Genomic DNA, 14,118 nt, shown 5'->3' with positions numbered 1-14,118 from the left:
TTCACCAGTTACACTCTTAGGGTGACCCCCACTGACCCACTGATGGAACCAGGGCAGTCCGGAGTGCAGATGCAGAATCAGGGTTCCTGGCTCCTGAGAACACTGGCTTCAGGGAGTTTATGAAGCTTTATGAAGCTTTTAAGAATCGACACTGTTTATGAAGCTTTTAAGAATCGACACCTTTGCCCTGCCAGGTGGCTCAGTGGTTGAGCTTTGACCCATGAACCAGGAGGTCACGGTTTGATTCCTAGTCAACAGCACAGGCCCAGGTTGCAGGCTTGATCCCCAGTGTGGGGCATGCAGGAGGCAACCGATCCATGATTCTCTCTCATTACTGATGTCTCTATCTCCCTCTCCCTCCCTATCTGAAATCAATAAAAATTTATTTAAAAAAATAATTTACATTTTTTTAAAATATATTTTTTATTGTTGTTTTTTTTTTTTTACAGAAAGGAAGGAAGAGGAATAGAGAGTTAGAAACATCCATGAGAGAGAAACATTAGTCAGCTGCCTCCTGCACACCCCCTACGGGGCATGTGCCTGCAACCAAAGTACATGCCCTTGACCAGAATCGAACCTGAGACCTTTTAGTCCGCAGGCCGATGCTCTATCTACTGAGCCAAACCAATTAAGGCGATGATTAACATTTTTTTTCTTATACAAACTGAAGGACATATTGAGGACATTGCAGAGAGACTGTTATTAATTATAAAAATATGGGCAAGTGCTCTCAATTCTTAAATTCTAACCTTAGAGAGTATCGCCTGTGTGTCCCTTTATCAACTTTTCCACTTGAAGTTGCAGTCAGGCCTCCATACTGGGTAGAAGTAGTGCAGGGCATTCTGTAAGAGGGACTGAGCGTGAGCCAGTGCCCCGGTGCTTCCTGAGCGGCGGGAACGGGGCGGGAGCGGCCTGCCCCGCCTGCGTCTCTGACCCTAGGCCGTTGTTTCTCCCTGGCTAGCTGGCCATGGCCTCCCTGCTCCGCGGGAACGAGCTGGAGCTGGCGGTCTGCGTGGGCACGGTCCTGGGCGAGGCGGCAGCCCCTGCCACCCACTACGCCCTGGAGTTGTTGGCCAGGAAATGCATGATGACCCCATTGTGGTAAGAGTTTCTAAACATAAAGAATTTTATGGTGATGGCATGCATCTGTTCAGGCTCGCAAGTCGCAGCTGATCGCGTGTTGGGTGTATACAGGGTGTCCTATCTTTTTCTTATTATCAGAAGCTAATATATATTTGATACCTACACTGGACTAGGACAGCACAAAAAGGAAAGCTGCCAGAGAATCTCACTCATGAACATGGATGCAGAAATCTGGAACCAATATTTAGCTAACTGGTCAGTCCTACATAAAAAGAATCAAGGGTAACTTGCCTTTATACCAGAGAAGTGAAGATGGATAACTTTAGAAATGCAATTAATATAATTTACCTCATTAATGGAATAACATAAGAGAAGCATAATATTGTCCCAAAGATACAGGAAGTCATTAAATAACAGTCAGTATTGATGTATAATCATCGTATTAAAATCTCTTAAACGAGGAATAAAAAGAAATGTACTTAATCTGGTAAGGAATATTTGTAAAAACCTACCACAAACATTCTTTGTATCGGTCAGTACCAGGAGGTGCCTTTTCCGAGAGCAGGGATAAACAGTGCAGGGCCTCCTTTTTCAGTGAAAGGGGAGATTGTGAAAGGAAGGGGGTGAGAAGGAAGTAGTGGTTGTGGAATGGAACCTCCCAGGCCCATCGGAAGTAGCCCAGCTGGGGCCCATGGTTCTCCAAGCCCATAGGCGTCAGGAGACAGCCATGTGTGCATCTTAGGACTATCAGGACCGCACATTCCCGCACTGCCAATCCTGCACCCGCTCCTCCTTGTCAGACCCTGTGTCTGGGTTTGAGGTTTGGAAGAGAAAGTCACTTTTCCACTGGAGAGAAATAACAAAGATGATTTCCCGGGGGCTCAGCCCAGGCCATTGCCCTGAACTGGGGCACCGCTGTGGGAGACAGACCCTGGGAAGTGGGGGCGGAGGGTGACCTGGGCTTCCCGGTCCAATGGGCTCCCTCTCCCCTCTGCAGAGCCCTGTCCTCAGGGCCGACCCCCCTCGGTGAGGGAGGGACTTTTAGGAAAGATGCGGCTGTTGCTGTCACTCTGAAGGAGTGTGTTGAATAAAGATAGTTTTAGACTTCAATCTTCTCTCTCACCAAAGTACTCGGCGCCTTGAGACGTTTGGATGAGCTTGTTTGCCAGGACTGTGGCCTCTCCCCGCTGTACGCCCCTTGCACATGCTGTACATGCATTGCACACGCCCCACCTTAAGATGAGCTCTCAGATGGGTCTCCGGCCTCAGCGCGGTGACAGCCAGGGTTCAAGGCCACGTGAACGGCCTCCAGAGCGTGCACTGTCCCCAGGGGCCCAGCCAGTTCTGCTGCTGTAACAAACACCCGGTGGCTTTGAACAGCAGAAAGGCATTTCTCAGGGTTCTGGAAGCTGAGACCTTCAAGACCCAGGCGCTGGCGGACTGGGGGTCTGATGGAGTCGGCCTCCTGGTTAACAGCTGGCATCTTCCTGTGGCCTCGTCTGTGAGGGCACCAGTCCCTTTCCAGCAGCTCTGCCCTCCTGACCTGAGCACCTTCCAAAGGCCTGACCTCCAAGTACCATCTCCTTGGGGGGCTGGTTTCCACGCGTGAATTTGGCGGGGGGCACATGCAGGCTGCAGCAGCCATCACGCTGCCCGCCTCCTAGGGGGGCTCACTCAGGAACACTGTCCACTGCCTTTCCGCCCGCACGTGGGGCTGTCAGTGAGCCGGGCGCCCTGAGCTGTGCTCTGTGACCCCGTGGCTCGGGGGTAGGAGAGCCTCGTTCCCCACCAGCACGCGTGGTCCCCCACACTCCCATCTGTGTCTGTAACGCTGACCCTTGGAGAGACCCAGGCGTCCCTCGGTGGCCAACTGCAGTGGGCAGTCACCTGGTCACCGTGGCTTCCCTCAACCCATCCCGAAGCATGAGGTCTGTTCGGAGAGGTGACTGCCTCCATGCTAACGTCAGCACCCAAGCTAAGGAAACGTGTGTGTGTGTGTGTGTGTGTGTGTGAGAGAGAGAGAGAGAGAGAGAGAGAGATGTGTTTCTGTGAAAGCAACAACACAAAAAAACAAACAGGAATAGATACTGAATTTTAAAAAGTTTTAAAAATTCTTTCAATGGTCTGTATATCAGGTGCTTTTAATATGAAAAAAACAAACAAAAAAAAACCGCCTGTTTCCCCGAAATTCCGGGAGTCCTTCTCGTATATACCCGTCGATGCGTAGATATGTGTGCCGGAAACCTGGCGACGTTCAAATTCCGAAAGAGATGATGCTTATCTGGTTGTTCCCGGGGAACGGGGTCTGTAAGTCCAGTGGCTATTAGCAGTACAGCTCCTCGGATTTTAGAGAGTAATTAAGATAGCAGCAGCATCGCAATAGAATGTGTGTAACTTCCTAACCAAGAACCCTTCACATGTCTGTGTTCTCTGGTTAGAGTTGGCATTGCCTGTCTATGGTATTCATATCCAGAATTGTTTTCCTTCTAGCTTTCCATCTGATGAATACAGGTACCATCCACTTTTATAGAAACTGCTTAATTAAATGTTTATATTCTACCTCTGCAATGATAACAGAAAATCAGACACAACAAATTATCTCTATTGTTGTTTTGTGCTCACTATATTCTTGGTTAAATATCTCCTAATGTTTTAAAAATAGCTCGTTCACACCAATGGCTGATCTAGATTTCTCTGAAGGCTTCACACGGACGGGAAGCAGGGTTTGTCTCAGCCCAAAGCTCACCCCTCCTAATTCACACTTGAAGTATCACCTCTTCTAAAGTCGTGCTGAATGTTTATCAGTTTCTTGAAAGTTGAATAACATCTCAAACTATGAAAATCAGTGTTTTCTCAGTTATGATGCATGCAACCAAAACCCCTTCATACTTTTTTATTTTTTAAAAAATATTTTTATCGGTTTCAGAGAGAGGAAAGGAGAGGGAGAGGGAGATAGAAACATCAATGATGAAAGAGAATCATGGATCAGCTGCCTCCTGCACTCCACCTACTATGGATCAAGCCCACAACCTGGGCCTGTGCCCTGACCAGGAATCAAACTATGACCTCCTGGTTCATAGATTGATGCTCAACCACTGAGCCATGCCAGATAGGCAAACAAAAATATTTTTAATGTAAAGCTGCTGTACCTGCAGTTTTTTACACACTTTAGTTTTAAGTGATTCATTCCATTGATTACATCTTGAAAAATGTAAATCAGAAAACTGCATTTGTGTGCGACTTTCCCTGAAGCTATGGTCAGCAAACTGCGGCTCGTGAGCCACAGGCGGCTCTTTGGCCCCAAGAGTGTGGCTCTTCCACAAAATACCACGGCCTGGGCAAGTCTAGTTTGAAGAAGTGGCATTAGAAGAAGTTTAAGTTTTAAAAGTTTGGCTCTCAAAAGAAGTTTCAAACATTGTCCTGTTGATATTTGGCTCTGTGGACTGATGAGTTTGCCGACCACTGCCTTAACGTTTCACAGGTATGCTGAACGCCCAGCTTCTAACGTAACCTAAGTGCTCCAATGAGTGACAGACACCCTTGTCCACAGCTGGCTAGTGTTCACTTCACAGCCTGTAATTCATTCCAAAGCACAGACCTAATTCAACTCGGTGTGATGAGGCAATTATTACATAGTGACGGAATGAATTGTGAGTTTGTGAAGACTCTGTTCAGAGCTTTAAAGGCCATTTAGAGCCTGGCCAGTGGTGCTGAGTGGTTAGCGTTGGCCCTTGAACCAGGAGGTCAGGGTTTGATTCCCAGATCAAGGCACATGCCTGGTTGTCAGGCTCTGTCCCCAACAGGGGGTGTGCAGGAGGCAGCCGATCCATGATGCTCTCCCTTTCCCTTCCTCTCTCTGAAATCAATAAGAACATGTTTTTAAAAAGAACTGGTTAGGCATTTCATCCCACGTTTTTCCTCCCCACCCTTCAGTCCCTGGGATCTGTGCCAAGAAGCTGACAGTTGAGCAGGAGGTCAGTGCTGTGTGCACCTAGGACTGCCTGGGAGGAATCCTGAGTCTCCTTCCTCCCACATGGCTCTCGTGTTGGGTGTGGTTTTTTTGTTCTCATGGCGTTTCCCCTTTGGTTATGGGACCAGGAATTTGGCCGCGGACCTGCTCCTGATGATTCCCGATAATGAACTTCAGCTGGTGAAGCTCTGTGCCTTCTACCCTGGCTTCGAGGAGGAGATGAAGGACCTCCGTGAGAAGGTAGCTGGGGACTCAGAGTGTGCCTGAGCTCCTGGCAGGTTCAGGGTCAGATCCAGCACTAGTTCCACTCTCACAGCCCAGGCAGTGCCCTCTCCCTCTTTCATTGGGTAATGTGTGATAAATACTGCTGACTCTTGGGCAACATCCCACTTATTATTATTCATTGTTATTGCTATTATTGTCATACCTTAAAGATCGTTTCATAAATATATCTCAGTACAAGTTGTTTTATTCACATCTATTCTGAGCAACTTCCATAAGAAAGAACCATGAAACTGATTTAGTACTCACACTGCTATTCCACCCCTACACGTTTTGGTGGTATTGTCCTCACCCTGGTTATTTTCCAGTGCAAGCTGCCCACCGAGGAAGAGTGCATGCAGCTAGCGGAGACAGCGCACGCAGGGGGCCATGTGTTTGAAGCTGTCAAGTACTACTTGTTAAGTCCAGAGCCTGAAAAAGCCCTTCCTGTTGGTCTTGACTTCGTCAAAGGTGAGTGTTTAGTTGGTAGAGACATTTAACATCTACTCACTTATTTCACATTTTCATTTTCATTCTGCTAACAGCTTTCACATCGAGCACCAGCCACCCCACCTGGAGAAAGCAAAGACAGTGCTGACCACATGGTGTGGGGCCTGGGAGAGGGTCGCTGGGCAAGTACAATAAATGCCTGTGATCTGACCCCAGGGACAGAGAGGATTCGCCAGGAGGGAGCTGATCACGTGGGCTCAGCAGTGGGTGAGCAGACGTGAATACCATTACCTAGAGACTCTTGACTTCGTTCTGTCTTGCCAGAACACATCCGTAGAACAGACTGGACTTTGGATGCCATTCATCCCATTCTTGACCTGCTGAGTTACATTCGTACTGAAAAGCTACTCCTGCACACATGCACCCAGTGAGTACCTTCCCCCAGAATCCATCACTGCAGCCACCTGGTGTTCCATGGTGGCTCTGCGAGTTTTGGTGTTTAGATCAAGAAATAAGATCAGCCGAAACTGGTTTGGCTCAGTGGATAGAGCGTAGGCCTGTGGACTCAAAGGTCCTAGGTTCAATTTCGGTCAAGGGCATGTACCTTGGTTGCGGGAACATCCCCAGTGGGGGGTGTGCAAGAGGCAGCTGATCGATGTTTTTCTCTCATCGATGTTTCTAGCTTTCTATCCCTCTCTCTTCCTCTCTGTAAAATCTCAATAAAATATATTTTTTGAAAAGGAAATAAGATCATCTTAGAAGGACCTGTAGAAAAAAATTACATTTTTATCTGTTGTCGTCTTAAGAAAAAAAATGCAGAGGTCAATTTGTACCAGAAATCATAAATCTTTGTGGCCTCCTTTACTAATAGTGTTTGTATGTTTATGTGTGTATGAACACACACATACACACCAGTTCAAATAGGGCTAATTTAAAGCTTTTGGGTGGCTTTGGACCTCTAAGCCCTGAGGAACTGATGTTTTTATCTGTTAACTCTCCATGTGTGCACAGCATGCTGGGTTGGGGAAGAACTGAAAGGGCTAGCACGTCAGACGTGACGCTGCCCCGGGAAACAGGTGTCATTTAAGGCATGGGTGGGGAACTTTCTCTGCCAGGGCCAGTTGGATATTCATAACCTCATTCGAGGGCCACGTTAAATTATCAGCTTTAAAATTAGCCAGCTCTATTTGGTCAAACATTTAATTAACTCACCCCTCATGCGTTGGCAGGGCCAGGCCAAATGATTTCACGGGCCTCACAAGGCCCGTGGGCCAGAGGTCCCCCGGACCCCTGGTTTAAGGTCACTGTTCCATGTGGCTGAGGTCCCGAGACTGTGGATAATCTGTACTAGCGGCCGTGGGCCGGTCCCTTTTGCTTGATGCCCGTGTGGGAAGGCGAGGCCGTGGCTGCACGCGCGGCAGAGCCCGGGCAGGAGGCGGTGGGTGAGCGGTCCGCGGGCCGGGGATTCCTACCCGGACCCGGGAGCTCCCAGGGAGCGAGCACACGAGGAAGCAGCGGGGCAACGGGGAAGAGCAAGAAGGCGAGGGTGCGATGGCGTCGAAGATCCGTGTTTTGACCCGAATTGTCACAGCATGACGCCAGGCTGAGTTACCGATGAAGGCAACATCCTCGAGTTTAGGACATTTTCCGAACGGAGTGTGCTGTCAGCGTCACCCACTAGAACGGGGAGGCGCCAGTACGGTCACCGCAGAGGAGATGATGGTCCAGACCTCCAGGTCGGGCTTCTCAAACCCAGCCGTCTTCCCCGCAGGGCGCGGAACGAGCTGCTCGTCCTCAGCGGCTACACGGGCGCGCTGCTGGCCGCCAGGAGGCAGTACGCGGGCATCGTCCCCGCGCTCTATGAGTACACGAGGTGAGGGCCTGCGGGGGAGGCGGGCTCCTTCGCCGGGGCCCCCAACACTGCCGCCCGCGTCCCTTTATCCGCTCAGCCTGGCGCTGTCACTCCCCAGGACGGTGGGTCCTGCTGGCGCGGGCCCTGCCGCTTGGCTCAGCTCTGTCCGTGGAGAATGCAGCCGCACCCCTGTCCTCCCCGCTGGCTGACTCTGTCCCTGCTCTCCGGCTCGCTTTCTTACTCCCAACGCTCACTTTAGTGCAGACACACACTGTGCGTACAGCCGCCGGCGTGGCCATCCGTCAGCAGAGCGTGGCTTCTCGAACCGTCCTCCATACGTTATGCAGCTCCTGTGTCCGTCCCTCACTCCTCAGCCTGCCACCAGCCCACAGCTGTGGGCCAGCTAGGACTCGCCAGCACTTACAGGCGAACTGCACAGTGAGCGCACACGCACGCGCGCGCGCGCACACACACCACACACACACACACACACGTTCGAGTACACACATACATTTTTGAACAGTCGTTAACCCTAAAGTTGCAGTTGTCCATTCGCTTTTCTGGTGCCTTTGTCTTCGATGTGAGCGGTTGGTTTCTCTCTCTCGTTGCAGCCAGCTCTTGAAACGTCGGGAGGTGTCTGTGCCTTTGACCATCAGGCGCCTCTCGGAGGAGCTGGAGGCGTGGAGGGCCTGCAGGCAGCCCGTGCCCCCGTGAGTGATCGGACAAAACTCTGGGGAGGGTGGGTATGTATGGGACGGGGGAGGGGGGGGGAGGGGGGGGAGGGGAGGGACCGCAATGGTAAAATATGTACACAGATAATAATTTAATTTAAAAAAAAAAAGTAAAAACAAAAAAAAAGAAGAAGGACTCTGGGTTTGTTTGGCAGATGTTCAGTAATCGCTTACAGTGCCGCCTTTTTTAAAGTCCTTCGTGTTTACTGTAAATTGAGTCTAATGTTGATGTGGCATCATCAATGAAGGGTGCTAAAAAGCCCTCGGGACTGTCTAATCTCAGCCTGAACCATTCTGTGGTTTTGCAAACATGGGAGTGCCATGTGTGTTGACCATACAGATCCTCAGAGGACTCCCCCTGCACGCCAGCTTCCGAGGCACAGAGAAGCGTGCACGCAGCCCTGCTCCGGAGACTGCGGGCCGAGCCGCTCAGAGGCATGGTGGGGCCGGACTACGTGACAGGGTCGCACCTGCCCAGCCATTCCGACGCGCACATCTCCTGTCTCACTGGGCTGAAAATCCAGGTACTGTCTGACGGCAGGCAGAAATAACGCATTTCCATCCTCTTATCTGTGTTGTCATTCTTTGAAATGCAATTCTGAATTAACTGTCATCTGGATGCCTGAGGCCCAGCCAGAAGACCCCCTCAGCTTCCGTGGTTATGCCGACAGTCTCTCTCCGCTTAAAATAACCTCAGAGAGTCCACTGCTGCTGTTGTCATAGTAGGAACCCACGTAACAGGCAAACGATGTGTCTGCTCAGTGACAAATGTTTTAAAGTGCACAGAGATCCTGTCCTCGGGGACAACCCATAAGGGAGACAGTCCACAGTCACCATGACAAACTAGAGGCCCGATGCACGGGAGATTCCTGCGAGAATGAGTCTTCCTTCCTCTGGCTGCCGGCACCGCCTTCACTGCGGCTGGAGCTGCCTTTCCGCCTCCCCACGCTGCCCGGAGGCCCGGAGCAGCTGGGCGGTGCAAATGCCTGCATCCCGCCCTGCCACTCCATCCCTGTGTATGCAAATTAACCTCCCATCGTTGTTGGATTAATTTGCATACTCACTCTGATTATATATATTTTATTGATTTTTTACAGAGTGGAAGGGAGAGGAATAGCGAGTTAAAAACATTGATGAGAGAGAAACATTGATCAGCTGCCTCCTGCACACCTCCTACTGGGAATTTGCCCACAATCGAGGTCCATGCACTTGACCAGAATCAAACCTGGGACTCTTTGGTCTGCAGGCCAGTGGTCTATCCACTGAGCTAAACTGGTTAGGTCATTTGTTGTTGTTGTTGTTTTTGTTTGTTTGTTTTGCATTTAGTTCTTTAGAACTGCCCTTGACATAGGGACTAACTGATATAACTAAATTACAGATCTGCTGGCAAATCACATGTTTGGCGTGATTTTAATTACACACACACACACACACACACACACACACGGTTAGTTCAGAGGTTCTGGCTTGAATAACTTCCCAGCCGTTATGATTAAACATAAAATATGCTTAAGGCTATGATGAGACATATGCCTTTATAAAATGGTAACTTTGCAGTATTTAACAGATTAACACTACCTGTTATCTCTGTTAACACTGCTGAATTGAAAGATCTCAAATTATCAAACTAAATCCTATTTTGAAAGACATCAGAATGTATTTAACAGTAAGATGTTTAATTTTCTCATACTTTTAACATTTGCATTGGATTTATTGGGGTGACAGCAGTTAATGCAATGATATCAGTTCCAGGTTGTACAGTGTTCAGTACATCACTGCATATCGTATTGTGGGTTTGCCACCCAGAGTAAGTCTGTAGTTTTTCATTTCCTGTCAGCACTGTGCAAACATCTCCCGTGGGCTTTCTGTGGGAGGGATTGTCTCTGTTTAAAAACGTGTTGCAGATTTATGCTCCTCTTCTTCCCTCACCTCTCCCCGTGCGCAGGGCCCCGTGTACTTCCTTGAAGACGGGAAATCCGTCATCTCCCTGAACGATGCTCTGATGTGGGCCAAGGTGAACCCCTTCTCGCCTCTAGGGACTGGCATTCGACTCAACCCGTTCTGACGGCAGGCGTTACCCCGGCTTCGCTGTGTCTAGAACACCTTTTATTGGTTCGTATTAACCTTGGTTGCCCACGCGCCCAAGGTTGGGAAGGGGGGAGGGGGAAATATGGAGTAACAGTTGATTTTATTCATTAAGTTCAAGAAGTAAAATATTTATATGTTTTTGAGAAAAACATAGGTGTCTCCTTTATAAAATAAAACAGCCATATTTGGGAGGAAGGGATTATTTGAGTCGTAAAGGACTGAATGAATAATCTAAAAAAGCCCATAAAATGCTCACAACGAGCAGGAGGAACCCAGGTGTTTGCTGTGGAGACATGAAAGGGTGGGACCCTCGGAACAGTGCTTGGATGCAGTACAATCCGACTGACCGTTCGAAGGACCGGGTTTCTCAGGCGTCGATGAGGAAGGTGTGCTGGCCGAGTGTCCACTCACAGACGCCTACCTTGTCTTCTATTGAATGAATAGTCAACCACTGGTTTTAGCTCATCTTTAGTCAAAGTTTACAGTTATAAGTTTAATGTATACCAATAAATAGATACACACTCAACATACTTTATTAATCCTCATCCAAGGGTATTTTTTATTGATTTTTAAAGAGAGAGGAAGGGAGAGAGAAAGAAAAACATTGATGTAAGAGAAGCATACATCCATTGCTACTTTTACACCCCCCGACTAGGGATCAAACCCACAACCTAGGTATGTTCCCAGACCGGGAATCGAACCTGCAGTCTTTTGGTGTTCAGAAGAGACGATGCTCCAACCAGCTGAACCACACAGAGAGACCATTACCAAGGATTCCATCTGAAATTCAAATGTCCAATTGTAAAGGAATAAGCATGAAAAACATTGGGGGTGGGGGAGTAAAAAACAAAATGCGGTGGTATCTGTTTGAGAATTTGCATTTTATGATAATTGACTGTTTTAAGAGACTCGGTCTGTATAGATAATAATTTTCATTAATGCATGTAATATCAACATAATCTCTAGTGGATTTATATCAATATAACTGAATTTATTTGGTGAAATTTAGTTTGAAGTAAATTTCCTGTAAGTAGGATATTAAAATTTTGTATATATATTATGTAAATTCATGATTTTAAAATATTAATTAAAAGAGTAAAGCTATAAGAAAGAAAAGCCTGAGGCATGACCATAAGCAGCTCAGTTGTTCTAGAATTCTGACTTTGAAATCTATGAAATGAATGCATATCAGGAAGAACAGTCCTTTTATACTCAAGTCGCTGTGTAGAATTTGTAATATAGATCTTTTTGTCTAATAATCCTGGTTATTATTTCTAAACTTGTTGCATTTAAAATACTTTAACAATTTTCTTAAACAGCTTCTTAAAACAGAAAACAATATATATTACCTACCTACCACATTGACCACTTCTAATTCATCATTAAATTTCATTTTATTAAAAAATTTAATACTATAAACAAGAATGTTTCTAACTCAGAGATGCAGTAGATAATATAAAGTGTATCTGAGTATTTTTTTTAACCTTTTGTGATAAATATAACTCAGTATTGTTTACTGATTGGCATATGTGTACTAAAATTTCCTTACTTCAAAATGAGTCTAAATCCCAGTATATTTTTCTTTATTTTGTTTTAAATAAAGAAGCCTATCTTTTTTGCTTTAATTCCTTCAAAAGATATCATTGAGTTTAAATTATACATTTATAAACAATCACATTTTGTATTTTAATGAATGCAAAAAATATTTTATGTATAAAATGAGAAAAAATAAACATGTAGCACATGAAGAGAATGGAGAGTAACCCAGGTTCTGTCTGAAATCTAAACTGTGCAGATCAAGTGCAGTTCCGCTATGCTTTGACATCTACCATGTTCTGTACCTTAATATTAATTTTAACTATTAATTCTTTGCAGAATTATAAATGTCATTTGACTATGTCAATCTGTATATATTATTGTACCTTAATATGAAAAAAGTAATTTTTAAAATTTGTAAAAGCATTTTCCATTGTTAGATTTTATATGCATGAAAATCCAATAAATAAGATGAGCTTATTTTACTGTTTGAAGATGTCCATAGCATAGACAAATCATTTTGCATTTTTAAACCCGCCTTTATGAAGGAAGTCTCATGAGACAGTGAATGTTGAAAGCATTGGGAAACATTGTTCTCTCTGACATGACCAGGTGTTTCACGAAATTGCAATATCAAAATTGTGTCCATCGTGTGAAAACCTCTGACTTTCATGTCAATCAGTGAAACATACACATATTTCCACAAGACCATCCAGATGTGCTCAGGGACGCGGTTGCATTCGCAATGACTGCGTGTTGTTGTACCGTGACAGGAAAATTACTTTTTTTTTTGTCTTCAAAGGTATTCTGAATAGATAAATACATCACACGTTGTTTATAAGATCGGGATTTCCTGTTGAGTGCACTCATAAGGCAGGAGTTGTGTTTGTGGCGCACTCCTAGGAAGTGCTCATTGTACCATGTCTGTGAAACATGTGTACTTAAATAAATGGAAAAACGCTTCCATGCTGACTTGAGACAGCAGGTGGCTGTGCATGCAGTTGTCTAGATTGTTATGTGAGTACATGTTCTGGGTCCCCTGGTTGTAGTCAGTACCCATGAGAGCCAGTATGGCCTGGTCCCCGGCAGGCTGAGCATCCGTCTGTCCCGAACACCCCGCTGTCTCCCAGGTCGCTGCAGGGGCAAAGGGCCGAGTGTCCATCAGCAATGGCCCTCCGGGGGCGGGGGGACCTGCAAAAGCCACTCCATGGACATCTGGGGGAGACCCTCCGCCTGCAGGAAACCCTGCCTCCGGGGAACCGCCGAAGAGGAGAGAGGAGGCAGTCTCCCATCTCCCGTGGCCGGGGGAGCATCCTGCCCCTTGATGGACAGGTCCCGCTCCTGAGGCTGCCTGGCTGCGGGAGAGTTCCTTCCTTCCATCAGAGAGCCTCTGGCTGGCGGCCTTCCTCGGGTGTGCCCAGCGGTGGCGTCCGGGCACACGCATCCGGGGGGTCCTCACAGCTCCCCGCTATGACGTTCCCACTGCCCGCACTCACTCACTCACTCACCCAGGTGAGGCCCCTGGACCATTCTCTGACCCCCAGCCTCCGTGGGGCCTGCAGGGGCCAGGCACCTTCCCCAGGCCACGAGGGACTGGCTTTCTCAGGAGGCTGGACGCAGCGTCCGGAGGACAGAGCAGCGTGATTGACTGATTATCCCGATCCGGTCCTTTCTCTGGCTCTTCATCTGACTTCTCTCTAAGCCCTCCCCTGGGGAGCGGCCGGGGTGGGTTAGTGGTGATCGCTTCGACCTGAGATGTGTCCTGAGAGGGTGCAGGCAGCAGGCAGGGAGCCTACGGCTGGTTAAGGCGGGCATTTGGGCTAAGTCCTTTATTCCAAACACCTTCCTGAGAAGTCACCTCTTCCATTGGGGCTTCCTTTACTTTCTTTTACTATGTATGCTCTCCCCCAAAATGTAAGATCAGCCAAGGACGTCTCAGAGGCGGAAACGCTAATGGAACTGCGCCTCCCGCACTGCGGGACCGTGGTGGCGTGTAGCTGGGAACGGACCCGCACCCGGTGGCACTCACACTGTCCTCGGGGCCAGAGGGGCTGGGAACGAGCTGGCGGCCAACAGGAGTGGTGCCAGGTGGAGAAAATGGCCCAGATACGGACATAACATCACCGGAAGGTGAAAGAACCATCCTT

The 14,118-nt window shown here is 47.8% G+C and overlaps 1 protein-coding gene across 2 annotated transcripts in view; it reads left to right on the top strand.

Annotated features, from left to right (window-relative positions):
• Window positions 1-11,991, top strand: part of WDR17 (WD repeat domain 17) — a 67,035-nt gene extending 55,044 nt beyond the window's left edge. Inside the window, exons 22-30 of one of the 2 annotated variants that reach the window (XM_045588990.1) lie at window positions 962-1,101; window positions 3,574-3,594; window positions 5,182-5,293; window positions 5,644-5,785; window positions 6,089-6,191; window positions 7,536-7,637; window positions 8,228-8,326; window positions 8,688-8,871; window positions 10,293-11,991. In XM_045588990.1, coding sequence (XP_045444946.1) covers window positions 962-1,101; window positions 3,574-3,594; window positions 5,182-5,293; window positions 5,644-5,785; window positions 6,089-6,191; window positions 7,536-7,637; window positions 8,228-8,326; window positions 8,688-8,871; window positions 10,293-10,412 — 1,023 coding nt within the window. In that variant the 3' untranslated portion in view covers window positions 10,413-11,991. The remainder of the gene's footprint in view (window positions 1-961; window positions 1,102-3,573; window positions 3,595-5,181; window positions 5,294-5,643; window positions 5,786-6,088; window positions 6,192-7,535; window positions 7,638-8,227; window positions 8,327-8,687; window positions 8,872-10,292) is intronic. The other variant, XM_045588989.1, reaches the window with a different exon arrangement.
• Window positions 11,992-14,118: the final 2,127 nt, after the last annotated feature.

Source organism: Pipistrellus kuhlii, unplaced genomic scaffold, assembly GCF_014108245.1.
Source record: "Pipistrellus kuhlii isolate mPipKuh1 unplaced genomic scaffold, mPipKuh1.p scaffold_m20_p_3, whole genome shotgun sequence".
NCBI classification, from domain to species: Eukaryota; Metazoa; Chordata; class Mammalia; order Chiroptera; family Vespertilionidae; genus Pipistrellus; species Pipistrellus kuhlii.
Note: the sequence above shows the minus strand (reverse complement) of the source record. Positions and strands in the feature narration are given on the sequence as shown.